The sequence below is a fragment of the Oncorhynchus gorbuscha genome, linkage group LG08 (assembly GCF_021184085.1).
Source record: "Oncorhynchus gorbuscha isolate QuinsamMale2020 ecotype Even-year linkage group LG08, OgorEven_v1.0, whole genome shotgun sequence".
Lineage (NCBI taxonomy): Eukaryota > Metazoa > Chordata > Actinopteri > Salmoniformes > Salmonidae > Oncorhynchus > Oncorhynchus gorbuscha.
The window spans coordinates 20,281,269-20,306,294 of NC_060180.1; the positions used below are offsets into that span (position 1 = coordinate 20,281,269).

Genomic DNA, 25,026 nt, shown 5'->3' on the forward strand with positions numbered 1-25,026 from the left:
ATTTGTTTAACACTCTTTTGCTTACTACATGATTCCATATGTGGTATTTCATAGTTTTGATGTCTTCACTATTATTCCAAACTCTTGACTGGTACTCTACATGTTTTTTTTTTTACTATTTCTAAAAACATTTTTTTCCAAAGCGTCCAGCCTTGACCATCTAATTTTGTATTGAACTCAAAGTGTTTATCATCAAGGGTCCTCATGAATGTAGCCTACTACAAACCCACATTTTACCAAGCTTGAAAGATGCAGTACAAGTTTATTGATGCTGTAGGCAAAAATAAGAACATGAGTGGTAGGCTAACCTGAAAACCATTTTATAGATTTGGGAGGGGATCTTATTTGCATAATGAGGAGATGACTAATGAAAATGTGCAAGTGCAGGACAGCAGAAATGTAGATGATGATGTATAGGCTATCTAGTGCTGCGTCCTTGCAGCCCCTACTGTCGACTTTTAGCTCTGGATTATTGGGAGACATTCCTTGCCAGAACAACCGTGCGAGTTGACGGGAGGGGCGGGACAGAGGGCTACCTAACGATCGGAAAGTAGCAGCCTGGGTAGCAGACCTCATTTCTTTGGAGGTGCAGATCGGTCAAACTCGACGACAATCTTTCAGTTGAATCGGTCAACCCCGCTGTGCCTCCTTTTAAATGGGCTTTTTAGTGCGCCATACATAGCAAGTCCTATTTTCCAGTTTAATGAACTGAAGAGAAAGAAAGCAGGTTTAAGGGGGATAATCCGAGTGAGAGAATTTTGTTGTTTTTCTTCCATCAATCTAATGATTCAGACTGGCAAGTAAACAAGGACAAACTGCATGTGTAACTGTTTAGGTGAGACTCAAGGAAAAATAAAATAGCTGGGCATGATGACTGAGAAAGAATCGGCAACAGACAACATAATAGCAGGTAAAATGCTTCTTTCTAACCCTCTTGTGATTCTGAAGTATTCTTCAGAGGCCTCTACGCTTTTATGCAAGCATCAAAGCTACACTCTATAGGTGCGCTCATTCAGTGCGCATTCTTAGCCTTTTTGAGACCTTGCCAGGAGACTCCTTTTACGTTTTCACGTTTGATTTGTGCAATAGTCGCCCTGGTTACGTGATAGTGGTGGTATAAAGGTATTCGCTCTTTGTATAAATGGCAATTTCTCATAAATATAACAAGGTTTATAATGAATATTATTGGAAAGCATAGGATATAGACTATAATCGTGTTCATGATCTTCAAGAGAGCTTTGCCGCAACGTGAAGGAAACAGCCTACCTCTGAGAACCCACCTCGACAGAAAACACATGTAATTATTAGAATCATAATATTACTCTGCAGAACATTTCTCCTGTAGTCCCAGAAAATGGGCACACATAATAACGCCCTTTTTCATTGGGCAGAAACACTATAAATACCCGCCCAGTAGCCTATAGTTTGGTCCTCCATAACCGAGCAGAGTTTGGTCACATGGTCAATCCCATCCGAGGCTTGACACAATGCAGCAAAAGTCTGCGTGCCCTACCACCACCCCAGGTGTCGCATTCGCAGCAATGTGGTTAAAACGTCTGATTAGAAGCCACGCTATATAGTCTGAGTGCGCTGATAAATGCAGCGATAGGAATGGTTGGTACCTCTATTATGGACACAATGTGCGTAATGGGCGGATACATTACTGAATTTCAATTGTCTTCAATCTCAACCAGTGCTCAAGTGTTCATGTTGTTTTACTTATTGAACGTTTTCTTCGAGGTTTTTATGTCTAACATGTAATTTAGGACTAGGACTATTTACTTTTAAGTCATATCGGTCCCTCTGCAGGACAAATGGTGCTTTCACGACAACTGGGAACTCGGGAAGAAAACGAGGTCAAATCATGACGTCAGTGATCAGGTCGGAAAGACAGAGCTCGAGAAAGATGCCAGAGTTTAGGACATGGAATTCCGAGTTGGATGACTGTTCAAAACGAGTTTTTCCAGATTCCAAGTTGTCATGAACGCACTGGAGTTGGAAATGTCTGATTTCCGAGTTCACAGTTGTTTTGAATGCAGCAAGTAGGCTAAATCATCTGACACCACTCCTATATGATGTAGAATAATTGTGTACAGTAGGCCCTATGTACTTTTGGCTGGATGTGCTTGAAATCCAAAAGTGAAAGTCTGTTGTCCTTCTTGTGATTATGATTGCTCATTGAGAAGTCAAAGTGAACAGAGGGGTCTGTCATGTCCTACTTATCACACTTCATCACAGGATGTTGCGCATGCTTGTTATTTGTTGACACCCGGTTGTTAATATGTTAATTACGGTGTTGTCACAATAAACTTGCAGTTGGACCATTTGACTGTCCTACCTTTGGGGTTGGGTGTTGTGAACGTTTATCGAATGGCTTAACTTTGTTTGCTCATATGTTCCACAAAACATGTAGCCAACTCTGAGGCGGCAGTGGTTAGAGCATTGAACTAGTAACTGAAAGGTTGCTAGATCGAATCCCTGAGCTGACAAAGTAAACATCTGTTTTTCTGCCCTTGAACAAGGCAGGTATCCTACTGTTCTTAGGCTGTCATTGAAAATAAGAATGTGTTCATAACTGACTTGCTTAGTTAAATAAAATAAAAATAAAGAAACTCTTGTAGATGAGCAGCCATCAGAAAAACCTTTGGCTTTTGGATCAAATCCCAATCCATGCTTGTTTTTCACATTCCCACAGTGACACATTGAAGTTGCTGATAAAGAGACCTTTGTTCATTTTGGGGGCAGCCAGGATGCGCGCACACAAAGGCTCGTTCACCGATTGAGCCCTTTCCTGGGGGACTGATGTCATACAATGACGATGAATGTAGATTGTTAGCTATTTTGACATCAGGGTGAAATTATACAGTAATAATATTAACATACGTTCTGGTGTTCAGAGCTGGTTAGATAGTTTTGTTCCACAGTGTTATAAATGAGGCCTACCCATGTATTATTTTTATGGTCTTCATTGTTGATCCAGATAATTTATGAAGAGTTTATATTTATAAAAAATAGGCCTATATACCAATTTTTCACATTAGTTTTTTTCTTCAAAAATAAATGCTACCTTCATATGTGTGTAAAATATTACTGTTCACAGATTTTTTTATTCATAGATTTTAGATGTGTATGAAAATGTTTTTGAGGAAAAACGCTATACATCCTTTGTTTAGTTGGAATGGAATGTTGGTATCATGTATATTTGACTGTGATATGTGGTTGTCTCACCTAGCGATCTTAAGATGAATCCACATTGTAAGTCGCTCTAGATAAGAGCATCTGCTAGATTACTAAAATGTAAAATTTAAATGTTTTACATACAGATCTCATATTACTGTATTGAATCATAAAAAATATATATATTGATGTCACAATTGTGAATCATTTGTACATTTCTTTATAAAAAAATGTAGTTATTTGTTACATTTGACTGTAAAACCTAGCAGTACTACTTATTTCACAGAGTGTGATATATACAGTGGATATACAGTGCATTCTGAAAATATTCAGGCCCCCTGACTTTTTCCACATTTTGTTACGTTAAAGCCTTATTCTAAAATTGATTAAATTGTCCCTACACACAATACCCCATAATGAGAAAGCAAAAACAGGTTAAGAAATGTTGCTAATTAAAATTAAACAGAAATATCACATTTAGATAAGTATTCAGACCTTTTAATCAGTACTTTGTTGAAGCACCGTTGGCAGCGATTCCAGCCTTGAGTCTTCTTGGGTATGATGCTACAAGCTTGGCACACCTGTATTTGGGGAGTTTCTCCCATTCTTCTCTGCAGATCCTCTCTATGACAACCATCTGTCAGGTTGGATGGGGAGCGTTGCTGCACAGCTATTTTCAGGTCTCTCCAGAGATGTTCGATCGGGTTCAAGTCAGGACACGTGCTGGATCACTCAAGGACATTCAAAGACTTGTCCCGAAGCCACTCCTGCATTGTCTTGGCTGTATGCGTAGGGTTGTTTTCCTGTTGGAAGGTGAACCTTCGCCCCAGTCTGAGGTCCTGAGCGCTCTGGAGCAGGCTTTCATCAATGATCTCTCTGTACTTTGCTCCGTTCATCTTTCCCTTGATCCTGACCAATCTCCCAGTCCCTGCCACTGAAAAACATACCCACATCATGATGCTCCCACCACCAACACCATGCTTCAGCATAGGTATGGGCCAGGTTTCCTCCAGATGTGACACTTGGCATTCAGTCCAAAGAGTTCAATCTTGGTTTCATCAGACCAGAGAATCTTGTTTATCATGGTCTTAGAATCCTTTAGGTGCCTTTTGTCAAACTCCAAGCGGACTGTCATGTGTCTTTTACTGAGGAGTGGCTTTCATCAGGCCATTCTACCACAAACGCTGGATTGGTGGAGTGCTGCAGAGATGGTTTTCCTTCTTGAAGATTCCCCCATCTCCACAGAGGAACTCTTGAGCTCTGTCAGAGGGACCATCGGGTTCCTGGTCACCTCCCTGACCAAGGCCCTTCTCCCCCGATAGCTCAGTTTGGCCGGGTGACCAGCTCTAGGAAGAGTCTTGGTGATTCCAAACTTTCAATGCTGCATATTTGTTTTGGTACCCTTCCCCTGATCTGTGCTTTGGCACAATCCTGTCTCTGAGCTCTATGGACAATTCATTCGACTTCATGGCTTGGTTTTTACTCTGACATGCACTGTCAACTGTGGGACCTTATATAGACAGGTGTGTGCCTTTCCAAATCATGTCCAATCAATTGAATTTACCACAGGTGGACTCCAATCAGGTTGTTGAAACATCTCAAGGATGATCAATGGAAACAGGACGCACCTGAGCTCAATTTCGAGTAAAGAGTCTGAATACTTATGTAAATAAGTTATTTCTGTTTAAAAAAAATTGTAATACATTTGCAAACATTTCTAAAAACCTGTTTTTGCTTTGTCATTATGGGTTATTGTGTGTAGATTGATAAGAAATAACATTTATTTAATAGATTTTAGAATAAGGCTGTTACATAACAAAATGTGGAAAAGGGGAGGGGTCTGAATACTTTCCCAATGCACTGTATGGCATTTAGCAAAAATAGTATGATTCGGCTATTTGTCTCTTGGATTAAGTGATATATTTTAAACAAATACATGTCATTGAACAATGCCATGATTCGATAGTAAAAAGCGCCAATCGCTCATAATTTCTTTAAACAATAAAAGCTCATTTACCAACATTTCTGAAAATGGATTTTTAGCGTTTTGGAATGAAACTCAATATCAACATTCATGCAAGTATTTGATTGAGAATAATTTAATAGGTTGTGACCATGTGTTACAAAAGTTTTGAACAGACTGCATTTTGTGTGTACAAGGCACTGCACTATTTGAGCAGTGCTGCCAATCTTAAGCTCTCCTGCCAGGCACTCGTGGGTAGGGATGTGCACTAACGGCACTTACTTTCGTGAGCTCAGCTGCAACATTGGGATGAGGCAGACGCAGTGGGACGTTGCCTGATCTCTCCCTCCACGTCTGCTCTCAGTCTACCCTGGTTTATCCGGACTCCCCCTGAAGAAGAGGAAGATGGGGGAGTATGGGTGACCCTGGCCCAGCATGGTCTGCTGCTCAGTCTGTACAGCACACACCAATCATATTTGGGAATGGGAAAGGGGTATAGCTACCTTAAGAATCACTGATATAGAGGTCACCATCACAGTCACTGTGGAATTGATCAGTATGTACAGTTGAGCTTCCCAGCAGAACGGGACAATGGAGTCCCCATACTATTCAGGGTCACAGTCAGAGCAGTAATGTTGTCTTTTTCAGATGATTGATTATTGATATGCAGTGTAATAAACTTAACAAAAAAATAAATGTCCCTTTTTCAGGACCCTGTCTTTCAGAGATAATTCATAAAATTCCAAATAACTTCACATATCTTCATTGTAAAGGGTTTAAACACTGTTTCCCATGATTGTTCAATGAACCATAAACAATTAATGAACATGCACCTGTGGAACGGTCGTTAAGACACTAACAGCTAACAGACGGTAGGCAATTAAGGTCACAGTTATGAAAACTTAGGACACTAAAGAGGCCTTTCTACTGACTCTGAAAAACACCAAAAGAAAGATGCCCAGGGTCCCTGCTCATCTGCGTGAATGTGCCTTAGGCATGCTGCAAGGAGGCATGAGGACTGCAGATGTGGCCAGTGCAATAAATTGTCCGTACTGTGAGACGCCTAAAACAGCGCTACAGGGAGACAGGACAGACAGCTGATCATCCTCTCAGTGGCAGACCATGTGTAACAACACCTGTCCAACACTGGTCAGACCAAGCTGACTCTACACTCCAAGACTGCTTCCATCACGTGGACTGGGACATGTTTCGTATTGCGTCAGATGGGAATATTGACGAATACGCTGATTCGGTGTGCGAGTTCATTAGAACGTGCGTCGAAGATGTCGTTCCCATAGCAACGATAAAAACATTCCCTAACCAGAAACCGTGGATTGATGGCAGCATTCGCGTGAAACTGAAAGCGCGAACCACTGCTTTTAATCAGGGCAAGGTGTCTGGCAACATGACTGAATACAAACAGTGCAGCTATTCCCTCCGTAAGGCTATCAAACAAGCTAAGCGTCAGTACAGAGACAAAGTGGAATCTCAATTCAATGGCTCAGACACAAGAGGCATGTGGCAGGGTCTACAGTCAATCACGGACTACAAGATGAAATCCAGCCCAGTCACGGACCAGGATGTCTTGCTCCCAGGCAGACTAAATAACTTTTTTGCCCGCTTTGAGGACAATACAGTGCCACTGACACGGCCTGCAACGGAAACATGCGGTCTCTCCTTCACTGCAGCCGAGGTGAGTAAGACATTTAAACGTGTTAACCCTCGCAAGGCTGCAGGCCCAGACGGCATCCCCAGCCGCGCCCTCAGAGCATGCGCAGACCAGCTGGCCGGTGTGTTTACGGACATATTCAATCAATCCCTATACCAGTCTGCTGTTCCCACATGCTTCAAGAGGGCCACCATTGTTCCTGTTCCCAAGAAAGCTAAGGTAACTGAGCTAAACGACTACCGCCCCGTAGCACTCACTTCCGTCATCATGAAGTGCTTTGAGAGACTAGTCAAGGACCATATCACCTCCACCCTACCTGACACCCTAGACCCACTCCAATTTGCTTACCGCCCAAATAGGTCCACAGACGATGCAATCTCAACCACACTGCACACTGCCCTAACCCACCTGGACAAGAGGAATACCTATGTGAGAATGCTGTTCATCGACTACAGCTCGGCATTCAACACCATAGTACCCTCCAAGCTCGTCATCAAGCTCGAGACCCTGGGTCTCGACCCCGCCCTGTGCAACTGGGTACTGGACTTCCTGACGGGCCGCCCCCAGGTGGTGAGGGTAGGCAACAACATCTCCTCCCCGCTGATCCTCAACACGGGGGCCCCACAAGGGTGCGTTCTGAGCCCTCTCCTGTACTCCCTGTTCACCCACGACTGCGTGGCCACGCACGCCTCCAACTCAATCATCAAGTTTGCGGACGACACAACAGTGGTAGGCTTGATTACCAACAACGACGAGACGGCCTACAGGGAGGAGGTGAGGGCCCTTGGAGTGTGGTGTCAGGAAAATAACCTCACACTCAACGTCAACAAAACTAAGGAGATGATTGTGGACTTCAGGAAACAGCAGAGGGAACACCCCCTATCCACATCGATGGAACAGTAGTGGAGAGGGTAGCTAGTTTTAAGTTCCTCGGCATACACATCACAGACAAACTGAATTGGTCCACTCACACTGACAGCGTCGTGAAGAAGGCGCAGCAGCGCCTATTCAACCTCAGGAGGCTGAAGAAATTCGGCTTGTCACCAAAAGCACTCACAAACTTCTACAGATGCACAATCGAGAGCATCCTGGCGGGCTGTATCACCGCCTGGTACGGCAACTGCTCCGCCCTCAACCGTAAGGCTCTCCAGAGGGTAGTGAGGACTGCACAACGCATCACCGGGGGCAAACTACCTGCCCTCCAGGACACCTACACCACCCGTTGTTACAGGAAGGCCATAAAGATCATCAAGGACATCAACCACCCGAACCACTGCCTGTTCACCCCGCTATCATCCAGAAGGCGAGGTCAGTACAGGTGCATCAAAGCTGGGACCAAGAGACTGAAAAACAGCTTCTATCTCAAGGCCATCAGACTGTTAAATAGCCACCACTAACATTGAGTGGCTGCTGCCAACACACTGTCATTGACACTGACCCAACTCCAGTCATTTTAATAATGGGAATTGATGGGAAATGATGTAAATATATCACTAGCCACTTTAAACAATGCTACCTTATATAATGTTACTTACCCTACATTATTCATCTCATATGCATATGTATATACTGTACTCTACAACATCGACTGCATCCTTATGTAACACATGTATCACTAGCCACTTTAACTATGCCACTTTGTTTACTTTGTCTACACACTCATCTCATATGTATATACTGTACTCGATACCATCTACTGTATGCTGCTCTGTACCATCACTCATTCATATATCCTTATGTACATGTTCCTTATCCCCTTACACTGTGTATAAGACAGTAGTTTTGGAATTGTTAGTTAGATTACTTGTTGGTTATCACTGCATTGTCGGAACTAGAAGCACAAGCATTTCGCTACACTCGCATTAACATCTGCTAACCATGTGTATGTGACAAATAAAATTTGATTTGATTTGATTTGAACACCTGCACAGGATCGGTACATCCGAACATCACACGTGAGGGACAAGTACAGGATGTCAACAACCACTGCACGAATAACACCAGGAACGAGCAATCTCTACATCAGTTTTTTGTCTCATCGGGGGTGATGGTTAGATTTACGTTTATTGTCGAAGGAATGAGCGTTACACTGAGGCCTGTACTCTGGAGCGGGATCGATTTGGAGGTGGAGGGTCCATCATGGTCTGGGTCGGTGTGTCACAGCATCATCGGACTGAGCTTGTTGTCATTGCAGGCAATCTCAACGCTGTGCGTTACAGGGAAGACATCCTCCTCCCTCATGTGGTACCCTTCCTGCAGGCTCATCCTGACATGACCCTCCAGCATGACAATGCCACCAGCCATACTGCTCGTTCTGTGCGTGATTTCTTGCAAGACAGGAATGTCAGTGTTCTGCCATGGCCAGCGAAGAGCCCGGATCTCAATCCCATTGAGCATGTCTGGGACCTGTTAGATCGGAGGGTGAGGGCTAGGGCCATTCACTCCAGAAATGTCTGGGAACTTGCATGTGCCTTGTTGGAAGAGTGGGGTAACATCTCACAGCAAGAACTGGCAAATCTGGTGCAGTCCACGAGGAGGAGATGCACTGCAATACTTAATGCAGCTGGTGGCCACACCAGATACTGACTGTTACTTTTGATTTTGACACCTCCCCCTTTGTTCAGGGACACATTATAACATTTCTGTTAGTCACATGTCTGGAGAACTTGTTTAGTTTATGTCTTAGTTGTTGAATCTTTTTCTGTTCATACAAATATTTACACATGTTAAGTTGCTGAAAATAAACGCAGTTGACAGTGAGAGGACGTTTATTAGGTTCTTTAATTGTGTGCAGTAGAATGTGAAGGTAACAAATTGACATCAATTGATTTTCCACTCAGCTGATTACCTTAGCTACAGGGACCATCTCATCATGAGAGCTGATTATTAGCTCCGCTCAATGCCTCAAGTACCTATTAGTGTGCTGATACAAATCCCAGAGATGACACACCCAAAACTGCAATGACTTGTTTCAAATTATCATTACTTCTTATTCCCGATGTCACTATCATAACTTGCAATGCACATTTTAAAGAGCAAAATCAAAAACACATTTTTGAAATATTTTTAATTGGCTTTAGCCAAGTGGGAACACCCAATGACTGCACTAACGGAGAGCTTTGTGTTCCCTAAGGGACAGCCACACATGTTCTACACATTTTTAGCAGAGAGAGAGGGAGAGCTCAGATAGGGTGGGGGAGTCATACTCAAGAGATTTATTTAGTTTGTGATATTAATAGGATTGCAGATTCCAAAAGCACAGATTAATCCTGTATTTCCTTTGTAGGTATCATATGCGACAGCTTGATGCAACAACGCATTCAAATAGAATGGACATATAAAAGTAATCTATCACAAGCTAGTTCGTTTCCATCTGAAAGCTCTTCAACCAGACCAAGTGTTTTGATGTGGGTGGATTCTCTAGATTGAGTAGACTATGATCTAGGAATTAAATCAGATTCACTGTGATAGACAACTTTTAGCCCTGTTGCTAAGCCCAGTTTTCCTCTGGTCTTGCTGCGCTGCACAAAGTGGAGCTCATCACTGGGTTATTTTCTGTGTGCTCTGTCCAGCTGTTCTACAAGTACTTACGTACACTCCCACACGTGGCTCCAGCCAACCAATATGTGATTCCTCCAAGGCAATCATCAATGAGGAGATGGAACAGTTGCAGAGTGTTTTCAAAGAATAGGGTCAGCATTGCACATTCCATGCATGCAAGGAACCCATTTTGAGTATCAATGAACAGAGGAGTGTAAATGTGATCAGGTCAGACGACAGTTCAGAGGTGACATTGAAATGCCTTGAGTTAAGGAGACCTTTTACCATAAGATAGTGATGTATGACTCACTACAATGTCATCCAGCTCATAAACCAGCTGGCTACCGAATAGGTGGACAGTGACGACTGACGAGCATTGAAAAAGGACTTTACAATGTATTACAACACCTCAATGTGACTCAGCACACCATGAGCAGACAAATTGCACCACAGGTGTGCTGTCATGTCATTGCACTCACTCACACATAACACACGACATTGTAGGTTCCCATAGCAACCAACACATTATTGGCTTCTTGCTGAAGTAAGCGGGGCACCAGTAGTGTTACAACAGAAGTTCAGCTGCATCTACCACAGTGATAAAGCGGTTAATATTAAACATGTAGAGCCTCTGTACGAGACCCTTGAGCTCTAGTATACAAATGCCTTTTTAATTTACTTCAATGTATTAAAGCAAATGGCCTCACTTGCAGCCATCGTTGGCATGTATTTGTGAAATGGATGGGGCGTTAGGGGTTGGAGGCTGGGAAAGGAGTTCAGACCAGGGGAGGGGTTAAGGCTGCAGTCAGAGGTGATTTAAGGCCTCAGCCTTATTGGTCAACCCAATAACTGGGAGTTCTTGAGACAAAGTGGTAGGGGGGTTGAACCTGATGAACCAGGGCCAGGCAGGAAGTTGTCTTTCAGAGGCCCTAAAGGGCTCCACACAGTCTACACAACAGATCCGATGGAGCTTCTTTTGCGTAGCTCTCTACGTAGTTCTACCGAACGGAGCTGTGAAATCACTGTGGTCAGAAAAATCCCATCGCCACTCCTAGACAAGACACACAGCAGAGAGCCCACCGCAACACAGGTGTGTCCTCTCTATCGAAACATTAATTAATGTTGTGACAATGGGTGACATTGATCACATTATGATCACATTTTTGTTGCATGGAAATAGATGAGTTGAATAGCTATTCTATATCCGACCCTTTTGGATAACACATTACATTGTTGGTCTCATACCAGTGTAATAATGCTGTAATTACTACAGTAATAACATGGTTGCTATGTTTTACACGAGAAATTGCTCAGACAAGTGGAATAAGGAGAATACTAGTGTAATTACAGTGCTACTACACAGGTATGAGAGCAACTTCATGTAAAGTGCCACCCAATTGGATAGTTGACCTTTATCCCTGATAAGCTCTAGTATTTTTATCATGGAACGTGTACTTTGAGAGAATTCACCCTCTCAGCAAGGGATGTTCCTCTTTACCAAAATCAAGGTTGAAAATGTGAATTGCGAAGCAAGTAAACTGGCAAGGTACTCCCATCTCTCACTCCCATCCTATGCTCAGCATTGCGTCATGACTAAGATATTGGCTGTGTTTACCCTAAAGAGGAGGCACCCATTCTGTTGAGAAGTACGAGGGAGGCGCTTTTCACAAGACATTGGATTGTAGAGTAAGACTTAAACAGCCGTTAGACATCAGCACTATGACATCTTACCCAAGAGGCCCTTCATGAAATGACTGTAAACTTTTTTTCTCTATGTGTCTTTGTCGCTCTCCTCCATCAAACTCAATTTACTCCACAGAAGGCTATAGTCTTTGTACTCTCACCAGTTCAATGTTAGAAACCAAACACTGACTGTGTTTGTGTATTCTCTTGGTCTTGGTTTTGTCACATCTCTCACTCCCATCCCAATGCTGTCAGATACAAGCTCTTCCAGATACCACAGCAATGTACGCTAAGTATAAAAAGCATTAACGACACCTGCTCCATGACATAGACTGACCAGGTGAATCCAGTTGAAGGCTATGATCCCTTATTGAGGTCACGTGTTAAATCCACTTCAATCAGTGTAGATGAAGGGGAGGACATTGGTTAAAGAAGGATTTTTGAGCCTTGAGACAATTGAGACTTGGATTGTGTATGTGTGCCATTCAGAGATTGAACGGGCAAGACAAAAGATTGAAGTGCCTTTGAACAGGGTATGGTAGTAGGTGCCTGGCGCACCGGTTTGTGTGAACAACTGCAACTATGCTGGGTTTTTCATGCTGAACAGTTTCCCACGTGTATCTAGAATGGTCCACCACTCAAAGGACATCCATCCAACTTGACACAACTGTGGGAAGCATTGGAGTCAACATGGACCACAATCCCTGTGGAACACTTTTGACACCTTGTAGAGTCCATGCCCTGACAAAATGAGGCTTATCTGAGGGCAAAAGGGGGGTGCAAATCAATATCAGGAAGGTGTTCCTAATGTTTGGTATACTCAGTTGTGTCCATCCCATGGCTATAAGGGCACAAGGCGAGACCCAGATGCACACACGGGAGGCAGATGGTTTGAGTCTTTTGATATTTATTAGTATCCAAAAGGGTAGGCAAGAGAATGGTCAATAGGTCAAAATCAGTTCATAGTCCAGGAGGTACAGAGTGGCAGGCAAGCTCGAGGTCAAGGCAGGCAGAATGGTCAGGCAGTCGGGTAGAGTCCAGAAACAGGCAAGGGTCTAAACCGGGAGGACTAGCAAAAGAGAATAGAAAAAGCAGGAGCACGGGACAAACACACTGGTTGACTTGAAACATTCAAGACGAACTGGCACAGAGAGACAGGAAACACTGGGATAAATACCTCGGGGAAAAATAAGCAACACCTGGAGGGGGGTGGAGACAATCACAAGGACAGGTGAAACAGATCAGGGCAATGTCTACATCCACCTTTCATAGTGTTTGGGACCTTTTAAGAGATTTACATCAGAACCTTTACTGAATGACGGTGTTGCTCTTCATTAACTTATTTCAAACAACACAAAGCACAAAAAATGCGACCTAAACTTACAGCATTTGAATACATGGTGTCTTGGCGGAAATACTGTAATAAACACCTGGGCAGATTCTCAGCCAGATTTAACTCAATGCACCATCGCTATGTGTAACCACAATGAATTATATGCTCTGGTAAAAATGAAGCTTAGAATATTCTACTGTGTTAAATTATTCAGCTTTAGTTCTGCCTTCAGAGCATCTGGGGCCAAGAAAAGCATGGGAGGGGATCCGAAAACACATTGGCTGTTTAGTTTGACACTGAATTGGACGTTAGCATGAAAGCATTGATGGGTCATAATTACGTAAAGTTTGATATCTTGATCATGAGCTTGCCAAATTGATGTTTTTGATAGAGGATGCTTTTGAACGTGCAGTGTTGTCGTGTCTACGATATGTACATAATGGGCAGCTATTTGAATCTGTTTTGTGTCAAATTTAACTTTGCCGTGATTTTGTTGTTATAAGGGTCTCCAGCGTAGAGAGAGAGAGAAGAGGAAGAAGAAGGAGAAAGTCTATTGTTTGGAGAGGTTTTTCTGAATTTCCTTAGGATGACCTAAATGCTCTGCCCTTGTAGGAAAAAAGGCTCACTCTGTCTTTCAAATGCCATCGGCCACAGGCCGATTGTTGACAGAGTAGATGGTCGTGGGGCTGGAACATAATAATAATAATAATAATGATTTTTAACACTGCAAATTGACCACAACTAAGCCCCAAAATACAACAATAATTGAATACCTTGATTAAGTTGAGACAAAGTTTCTTTTTTTATTCGTGGGGATACTTGTGAACCGATTCATTTTCCTAAATTAAACTCCTTTTAAATGTATTTTTGCTAAAAACTTTGGAGTTTTGCTGAACCCCTGTTATAGGGTGTTACGGGGTGCAGTAGTCTGTCCCACGTAAATCAAGTATTTTTGGGCAAATTTGAAAGTAAATATACGTTTAGCCAGCCTTGACAAATTGACAAATCTGTTTATGTTTATTTTTGCTTCCCTGTACCCACCATCTTGTTATTCATAGGTCATAGGTTGTACTGGCATACTATCTGGGGTTCCCAGCCGCTCCCCTGCTCGGTGGGCCAGTCAAAAGCACAAGGTGTATAGCCACTGAGCTGTGTACTTTGAAACTCCTCAGGCAGATGTTGTGTGGCTGTCAAAATGTCACACTGATTTACCTCCAGACTGATCTGGAACGAGGCCTTCTCTCGCTAAACGATCCGGCTGGGAGACGCTAGTGGGACTTGTTTATTATACAACAGTTGAGCAGATATCCCTACCTCCCCGTCTCCTCCGCTCCGTTTGGAGGATACCTGACACCAGCACAGAAGGACTCTCACACTCACAAGAGGGCATTCATCCTTCCTCAGAGAAACCATGTGGTGTCTGCATTGTACCTTGATCATTGAAAACATGCAATAAAAGTCATGGTTGGAAACCCCTAAATTTCTCATCAGTTATATTCCCTAGTGTTTCACTCCTCTCATACACTCTTAGAAGAATAGTCACTATCTAGAACCTAAAATGGTTCTTCAGCTGTCTCCATAAGAGAACCCTTTGAATAACTATTTTTGGTTCCAGGTATAATACTTTTGGGATCCATGTAGAACCCATTCCACAAAAAGGTTCTGCCTGGAACCAAAAATGGTTCTTCTATGGGGACAGCCGAAGAACTCTTTTGGAAGCCTTATACCATAGGGTTTATATTACTTACAATATGCCAGGACAACCTATGACCTATATTATCTGCAGATAATATAGGGGAAAGGTTGAGCTATGCATGTCTACAGCACTATCTATAGTAGGTGAGGATATGCTGATCAAGTTAAACCTAGTTGTGTTCTATGGTAATCAGTTCATGCTTCACCCAGTGCAGCGGAGGTGGTGTATTTCTGTCTGATCTGCACATTCTCCACTGCTGGGATATCGTTTGCACTAGACACAGATCTATATATTGGTTTCTGAGTCCAAGGCAGTGTCACGACTTCCGCCGAAGTCGGTTCCTCTCCTTGTTCGGGCGGTGTTCGGCGGTCGACGTCACCGGTCTTCTAACCATCGCCGATCCACCTTTCATTTTCCATTTGTTTTGTCTTGTTTTCCCACACACCTGGTTTACATTTCCCTCATAACTTGTCGTGCATTTCACCCTCCGTTCCCCCATGTCTGTGTGTGAAATGGTTTATTGTCAAGGTTGCTTTGTGGCAGCCGGTACTTTGTACTTGGGTTTTTGTACTTTGTGACGCAGTTGTGTTCTGTGAAAATGATTGCCTTCGTAAAGTGCTTTGTCCACTCATCTCTGCTCTCCTGCGCCTGACTTCTATGCACCAGCTACACTCACTACACTCACCCCTTGACAGGCAGGTTTAGAACCAGCACCCTCCTCAGCACTTCTTGCTACATGTTGTCGAATGGCTACCCAGACTATTTGCATTGCCCCTCCACACTACTGCCACTCTGTTGTCATCTATGCATAGTCACTTTAATAATTCTACCTACATGAACATACTAACTCAACTAACCGGTGCCCCCGCAAATTGACCGGTACCCCCCTGTATATATTGTTATTTTTTACTGCTGCTATTTAATTACTTGTTACCTTTATCTCTTATTTTTATCCATATATTTTTTTTAACTGTTGGTTAGGGGCCCGTAAGTAAGCATTTCACTGTAAGGTCTACTGCACCTGTTGTATTCGGAGCATGTGACTAATACAATTTGATTTGATTTACATAAGTTAGTCCTAAGTATTTCAAAAACTAAAAACATTGTATTTGGGGCAAATCATTCACTGAACCTCAACTAAATCTTGTAATGAATAATGGGGAAATTTAGCAAGTTAATGAGACTGTGAAGAGACACACCGGCACAGACACACTCATACACACACATATGATAACATACGCACTATACACACACATACACATGGATTTTGTGTTGAGTAGTGACCTGAGGGTACACACTTAATGTATTGTGAAATCTGCTGTGAAATGTATTGTAATGTTGTTAAAATGGTATATAAATGCTTTTATGTTGCTGGACCCCAGGAAGAGTAGCTGCTGCCTTGGCAGGAACTAATGGAGGTCCATAATAAATACACATACAGTAGGAGGACATGGAGGGAGAATATGTACATTTTCCTAATATACATCCCACTAGAATTGCATTTGTATTGACAAATGATGTACATTTACCCACTTCTACCCACTTATAGTATAAATAATGATGTCATTATTATTATTTTTAAACCAGTTGCATTTCTCACCAATTAGGCTAAATCTTCTCTGAAACATCATTATTCAGCCCCCTTAAGTTAATACTTTGTAGCGCCACCTTTTGCTGCGATTACTGCTGTAAGTCGCTTGGGGTATGTCTCTATCAGTTTTGCACATCGAGAGACTGACAATTCTTCCCATTCCTCCTTGCAAAACAGCTCGAGCTCAGTGAGGTTGGATGGAGAGCATTTGTGAACAGCAGTTTTCAGTTCTTTCCACAGATTCTCGATTGGATTCAGGTCTGGACTTTCACTTGGCCATTCTAACACCTGGATATGTTTATTTCTTAAACATTCCATTGTAGATTTTGCTTTATGTTTTGGATCATTGTCTTATTGGAAGACAAATCTCCATCCCAGTCTCAGGTCTTTTGCAGACTCCATCAGGTTTTCTTCCAGAATGGTCCTGTATTTGGCTCCATCCATCTTCCCATCAATTTTAACCATCTTCCCTGTCCCTGCTGAAGAAAAGCAGGCCCAAACCATGATGCTGCCACCACCATGTTTGACAGTGGGGACGATGTGTTCAGGGTGATGAGCTGTGTTGCTTTTACACCAAACATAACGTTTTGCATTGTTGCCAAAAAGTTCAATTTTGGTTTCATCTGACCAGAGCACCTTCTTCCACATGTTTGGTGTGTCTCCCAGGTGGCTTGTGGCAAACTTTAAACAACACTTTTTATGGATATCTTTAAGAAATGGCTTGCCTGTAACGGCGTTCGTCTGTTGAAAGAAGAGAGTCGGACCGAAATGCAGCGTGTAGGTTATTCATGACTTTAATGAAAGAATCGCGGTACATGAAATAACTGAAACTAAATACAAAAACAACAGAACGGAACGTGAAACTAATTACAGCCTATCTGGTGACTACTACACAGAGACAGGAACAAACACCCACGAAATACAAAGCGAACTCAGGCTGCCTAAATACGGTTCCGAATCAGAGACAACGATAAGCACCTGACTCTAATTGAGAATCGCCTCAGGCAGCCAAGCCTATACCACACCCCTAATCAGCCGCGATCCCAAATAATACAAACCCCAATACGAAACACAACATATAAACCCATGTCACACCCTGGCCTACCCAAACATATAACAAAAACACAAAATACAATGACCAAGGCGTGACATTGCCACTCTTCCATAAAGGCCAGATTTGTGCAATATACGACTGATTGTTGTCCTATGGACAGAGTCTCCCACCTCAGCTGTAGATCTCTGCAGTTCATCCAGAGTGATCATGGGCCTCTTGGCTGCATCTCTGATCCTTGTATGAGCTGAAAGTTTAGAGGGACGGCCAGGTCTTGGTAGATTTGCAGTGGTCTGATACTCCTTCCATTTCAATATTATCGCTTGCACAGTGCTCCTTGAGATGTTTAAAGCTTGGGAAATCTTTTTGTATCCAAATCCGGCTTTAAACTTCTTCACAACAGTATCTCGGACCTGCCTGGTGTGTTCCTTGTTCTTCATGATGCTCTCTGCGCTTTTAACGGACCTCTGAGACTATCACAGTGCAGGTGCATTTATACGGAGACTTGATTACACACAGGTGAATTGTATTTATCATCATCATTAGTCATTTAGGTTAACATTGGATCATTCAGAGATCCTCACTGAACGTCTGGAGAGAGTTTGCTGCACTGAAAGTAAAGGGGCTGAATAATTTTGCACGCCCAATTTTTCAGTTTTTGATTTGTTAAAAAAGTTTGAAATATCCAATAAATGTTGTTCCACTTCATGATTGTGTCCCACTTGTTGTTGATTCTTCACAAAAAATACAGTTTTATATCTTTATGTTTGAAGCCTGAAATATGGCAAAAGGTCGCAAAGTTCAAGGGGGCCGAATACTTTCGCAAGGTACTGTATATGCATGCAAGTGTGTGTGTGCGGACTATGAAGGGTGCTAGAAACTCAGTTGGCTAACAGCTGTTGTCAGGCTGCTGCCCTGCACTGTGTGTCTGGGCACTTGGCCAGCTGGATGCTGTTGGAAACGAGGGAGGGAGGATGAAGGAGGCCCCTCTCTCTCTCTTTCTTTGTCTCAATTTCCCTCCGACTGCTTGCTGTACTAGCTGATACATGGCATGATGGGGGAAGAAGTGGGCCATTCTCTCAAAAGGAGAGCCGCCCAGTCTCATTTTCCCTTCATCTACATGAATGTAGCCCTTTGAAAGGAATGTTTTGTGTGGCACTGAATCTTTGTGACAGTGAATGTAATGGGGCATCTCTTTGCCTTTGTAGGTGTTGTTGATTGCGGCATAAATTGTGTCTGCTCTGCTTCGTTCACGCTGGCCCAATCAGTGTCCGCTTTCCGGAGAAACTCTGTTGATCCTGTCTGTCAGCATCACCACATTCTCTGATGTTTACAGATTCTATACATGCCACTATAACATACATACAACTATGTATTGAATTGATTACATGCACCTGTCCTATCATTGTTGTCATTTAGGGATGAAGTAATAAGTCTGAGTGCCAATGAGGCCAACCTTGAGATCTATTCTGGAACTTGTGCAACGGATTTCAAGTAGTTCTAACCAGACATGCAAAGAGACAAGAATCTCACTTGTATATTGTTTTAAATTAGCCTCTGTGTGGACTGTGGTATAGTATTAACATGCACTTGCTCAATAGTTGTTAGTTACTTAACTACAATTTGGTGTTTCTTTTTGCGCTAAATGTAAAGCATGTTTTTGAAAATGTGGTTTATTGCTCCAGTGACCTATTTCAACGAGCTTAAAGAAAAACTCCACCCAAAAACGATCTTTTGGTATTTGTTTCATTATCCCACATTTACATTTACATTTAAGTCATTTAGCAGACGCTCTTATCCAGAGCGACTTACAAATTGGTGCATTCACCTTATGACGTCCAGTGGAACTGTCACTTTACAATAGTGCATCTAAATCTTAAAGGGGGGTGAGAGGGATTACTTATCCTATCCTAGGTATTCCTTAAAGAGGTGGGGTTTCAGGTGTCTCCGGAAGGTGGTGATTGACTCCGCTGTCCTGGCGTCGTGAGGGAGTTTGTTCCACCATTGGGGGACCAGAGCAGCGAACAGTTTTGACTGGGCTGAGCGGGAGCTGTACTTCCTCAGTGGTAGGGAAGCGAGCAGGCCAGAGGTGGATGAACGCAGTGCCCTTGTTTGGGTGTAGGGCCTGATCAGAGCCTGGAGGTACTGAGGTGCCGTTCCCCTCACAGCTCTGTAGGCAAGCACCATGGTCTTGTAGCGGATGCGAGCTTCAACTGGAAGCCAGTGGAGAGAACGGAGGAGCGGGGTGACGTGAGAGAACTTGGGAAGGTTGAACACCAGACGGGCTGCGGCGTTCTGGATGAGTTGAAGGGGTTTAATGGCACAGGCAGGGAGCCCAGCCAACAGCGAGTTGCAGTAATCCAGACGGGAGATGACAAGTGCCTGGATTAGGACCTGCGCCGCTTCCTGTGTGAGGCAGGGTCGTACTCTGCGGATGTTGTAGAGCATGAACCTACAGGAACGGGCCACCGCCTTGATGTTGGTTGAGAACGACAGGGTGTTGTCCAGGATCACGCCAAGGTTCTTAGCGCTCTGGGAGGAGGACACAATGGAGTTGTCAACCGTGATGGCGAGATCATGGAATGGGCAGTCCTTCCCCGGGAGGAAGAGCAGCTCCGTCTTGCCGAGGTTCAGCTTGAGGTGGTGATCCGTCGTCCACACTGATATGTCTGCCAGACATGCAGAGATGCGATTCGCCACCTGGTCACCGCCTCAAGTCCAATGTTGACATAGTCGCCAAATGTGTTGCATGTCAGCAGTCAAGTTTTCAAGATATGACTTTCAAAATACAGAAATACAGCCGGTAAGATGCAAAATGCAAAGTTAATCAGGCCTTGCACTGTGAGGTATTGAGTCCTCTACTCCTGCCGTTCATGAAGGCATATTACAGTATGTTTGTCTATAGAGCATGCATTGTGAAGGATGGGTTTCAACACAGACGTGCATGGTAATGCACCAATCGCAAACTCACTACTTGATAAACCGGGCAGATGATACTAGATGAAGATGTGTTTTCTTTTATGAATCTATATGTATACTAACCCACTACTGTAGGTTCTTTACTCATAGGACCAGTATTTGGTGATTGCGTGCGTCTCTGAACCGCAACAGCTTTGCAAGGAATGTGTTTGCCCGTCGTGTTTAAACATCTTTTCTCTTTTTCTCTCATACCAGCAGGAATGATATTTCTAGCCCTGTAATCTTAGTATGAAAAGATGAGAAAATCAGAGAGGATGTGAAGGACGTTTTATGTGCAGACATTTCTTCCCTTCCCCTCACACTTGCTGTATTGAGGAGGCGGTGTGAGCCTAGCTATCGGGGCAGAGGTGGCAAGAGGAGGCGGTGTGAGCCTAGCTATCGGGGCATAGGTGGCAAGAGGAGGCGGTGTGAGCCTAGCTATCGGGGCAGAGGTGGCACGAGGAGGCGGTGTGAGCCTAGCTATCGGGGCAGAGGTGGCAAGAGGAGGCGGTGTGAGCCTAGCTATCGGGGCAGAGGTGGCAAGAGGAGGCGGTGTGAGCCTAGCTATCGGGGCAGAGGTGGCAAGAGGAGGCTCTCACCTCATTTCTCATGGTGCCACAGGATCAGAGGTTCAACGCTTGGATTGGATTATTAGCCTCTTTTTTTTCCTTCATCACACAGGCTCTCACCGAGAGTGGGCTATGAAAATCACACTGGAAGACACAACAATGTCATTAGAAAAAAGATGAGCTTGTCAACGTACCCAGACTTCTTTCTAGAGGTGAAAAAACCCTGTTATAAAATGAATCGGGTATAATTTAGCTTTTTAATTTTAATATATCCAAACCATTTGTGTCTTAAGGATTCAAATTACTATTAGTTTACAACTTGTTAGTGTGTGAGTGTGTGATAGTGTGGTCGCTATATCTGACATATCAAAACTCTGCCTTTGCCTCTAGAATACCATATTCTCACATCGGGTAATACATTGCTAGTGTGCTAATGCCTAAGAGGATTTATTTCTATAAACTTGTAATGAACTTTAACATCGAGTTTTAAATTCCAGTTCCTGCTGCTCATATGTGTTATCGAAAAACCTCCATTGTGCAGTCATCAATCGGGGCCTAGTTCTCCTGTAAACACCCAGTCTGACATCTGCACTGAGGGTCTGAAAAATGTAAAGAGTCGTCTGGGGAAACAGAGGAATGTGACGAGAACAGGAAGTAAAAGCCTCTCCTGCAGAGAGGAGAAAAAAGTCCAGGCGCAAAAAATGAAAGCCTCTCTTTCCACTCAGTTCAGCTCCAGCTCATGTGCTCACTCAAGCAACATAGTTTCTGTATCGCAATGCACCAATGAATTGAATTTTTTTTTTTGCCATCTGCTGCAATCCTTTTCTGGGGGTCAGGGGAGTCTGAAAATGTTTTCAACTTAATAGACACAGCACACATAAAAGTAATTCCAAAATAAAGGAAACACCAACATAAAGTGTATTTTTTGTTTATTTATTTTACCCCCTTTTTCTCCCCAATTTCAATCTTGTCTCATCACTGCAAGTTCCCAATGGGTGGCGAAGGTCGAGTCATGCGTCCTTCGAAAACATGACCCGCCAAACTGCGCTTCTTAACACCCGCCCCCTCAACCCAGAAGTCAGCCGCTCCAATGTATCAGAGGAAGCACCAAGGTCATCCTGCAGGTGATTGGCCCCCCACAAGGAGTCACTAGAGCACAATGAGCCAGTAAAGCTCCCCCGGCCAAACCCTCCCCTAAACCGGACAAATCTGGGCCAATTGTGCACCACCCTATGGGACTCCTGATCACGGCCGGTTGTGATACAGACCAGGATAAAACCGGGGTCTGTAGTGACACCTCTAGCACTGCGATGCAGTGCCTTAGACTGCTGCGTCACTCAGGAGGCCCCAAACATAGTGTCTTAATAGGGCGTTGGGACACCACGAGCCATAACAGCTTCAATGCACCTTGTCATAGATTCTACAAGTGTCTGGAACTCTATTGGAGGGATGCAACACCATTCTTCCATGAGAAATTCCATAATTTGTTGTTTTGTTGATGGTGGTGGTGGTGAAAAACGCTGTATCAGGTGCTCCTCCAGAATTTCCCATAAGTGTTCAATTGGGTTGAGATCTGTTGACTGAGACGGCCATGGCATATGGTTTACATCATTGTCATGCTCCTCAAACCATTCAGTTACAATGGATGGGGGCATTGTCATCCTAGCCATGGTAGCCAAAATAATGGAAAAAATAATGGCCTGCCCAGCATTTCTATACATAACCCTAAGCATGATGGGATGTTAATTGCTTAATAAACTCAGGAACCACACCTGTGTGGAAAGACCTGCTTTCAATATACTTTGTATCCCTCATTTACACAAGTGTTTCCATTATTTTGGCAGTTACCTGTATCTGGCTGTTTGGCCTGTCAGTCACTTATGGAAGAGAAATTGCCCCCTCCTCTGCTTTCTGACGGAATGTGTAGAACATTCCAGGCAGAAGAACCACTCTGCTAGGATGTAGGGAAAGAGGATACTCAATCTATGGCTCTTTTGTGGTGGATAAATGTTTATTTCTTCACTTATTGTTGGTGGAAAATGATCTTGTGTTGTTGGGACTTGATTTTATTTAGACTATTAGAATTCAGGATTCTAAACTATTCTAGGGCTTCTCCACTTCAGAGATATGTATGGATTGAATAGTGAAGTACGGTACCTTCATTGAAACATTTGATTCTTTAGCACTCATTATGAAGAAACTTTTGTGGCTGTTGATAGGTTGAGCAGGAGCATTGTTTGGTTATTTCCATGTCTCACCTTAGGATGAATACACATAAAGTAGACCCTTTTCAGAGCCCAACATTACCAATAGTATTTAAACACAATAGTGGGGGATGTTGAAGGAAATCATTATACTGTATATTGTTAAAAACTACATATGTTTTGTAAGTGCGAAGGTGCCATACTATTCAATTAATTGATGTATTTGCTGTTGCCAGTTATGTAAATTACTTACATTTATATTGCCATATCCTTAATGAGATTGTGAGTGATTGATCGACTTCAACAATACTGTAGTTTCTGGTTGACCTGTATTACGTACACTTAATGATTGCTTGGGTTATTCAAGGAAATTCTAAAGAAATAAATAGAAAATTCTCACTCAAATGCCCAAATCAACTTGCACGAATTAGTCAGAAAAAACATCTGCATTGACATTTTGCAACTGCTTGTAATGAACTCAATACAGTTGAATGACATCTTTCATCAAGTATTTTATACTGTCAGGTTAATAATAAACTACACAGACTGCACTGGAACACATTTACCACTAGAGCCACAAACAGTAACAAAGCGTATACCCTGTGTAACGATCTGGGTGTCGTGGGTGTGAAGTCAGGCGCAGGAAACCGAGAGTTCAATATAGTACTCTTTTAATGCACACACGGTGAACCACGGCCACCCCACAAAACACTGGGTGCTCAAAACAAATGCCTCAAACGTGGGGACAAAAACAGTCCAGCAAAATCCACAAACAGAAACAAACACGTTTGTCTCCAACATACACAAATGTTACAATAATTAATCCCGCATAAAGAAACAGGCGGGCCGGCTGACTAATAAAGCCCAACTAATTACCACAAACTCATAACAGGTGTAACCAACAAACACACAAGGAGGGGGAAGAAAGAATCAGTGGCAGCTAGTAGGACGACGACCGCCGAGTGCCACTCGAACGGGAAGAGTCTTGACACTCTGCTACTGTTTTTTGGCAAACAGCTGAGGGTTGGGGCTGGAGAAATGTAACCACTCTTGATCAAATTCATAGACAGAGCTATGGATACAAGGACTGACCATGCATGATATCAAAATGATTGTTTTAACCATGTCTTGAGGCTTTTTTAAATTATTTTTTTTACAAATAATTAAGTTAAACATGCTTATATTCTGGGTTCTGATGGGGTAAGCTCATGCGGCCTTTATAAGTTATATTCTCCCCAAGAATCAAATGGGTAATTATCATTCATTTAAAAATCACAAAAATGTATGTAGCAAATACAGATTGCCCCTTTAAAATAAGACTCAAGGTTCTGATTTAAAGGAGGGGGTATGGGGGAGGGGGTGGAGAAGATAGTCTATCCACAGGTGGTCTGTAATTCCACACAGTAATTACCAAGCAGTACATTGTGTGGATTCGGACCACTCAGTCACTCTGGAAGGGCGAGAAAAGGGCGAGCGTTGTGGAAAACAGACCGGTAGCGAGATGTCCCGTTGAGACTGAGACCATCCCCAGACACTTAAAAACACAGAGGAAGCACTGTTATTGTGCATTGTCAAAGGGCCTTTTCACAAGC

At 43.2% G+C, this 25,026-nt stretch overlaps 1 protein-coding gene across 2 annotated transcripts in view; it reads left to right on the top strand.

Annotated features, from left to right (window-relative positions):
• The first annotated feature begins 344 nt into the window (after nucleotides 1–344).
• LOC124041307 (heat shock 70 kDa protein 12A-like) overlaps nucleotides 345–25,026 on the top strand; it is a 54,603-nt gene continuing 29,921 nt past the window's right edge. For both annotated transcript variants that reach the window (XM_046358752.1, XM_046358753.1), the window contains exon 1: nucleotides 345–910. In XM_046358752.1, coding sequence (XP_046214708.1) covers nucleotides 868–910 — 43 coding nt within the window. In that variant the 5' untranslated portion in view covers nucleotides 345–867. The remainder of the gene's footprint in view (nucleotides 911–25,026) is intronic.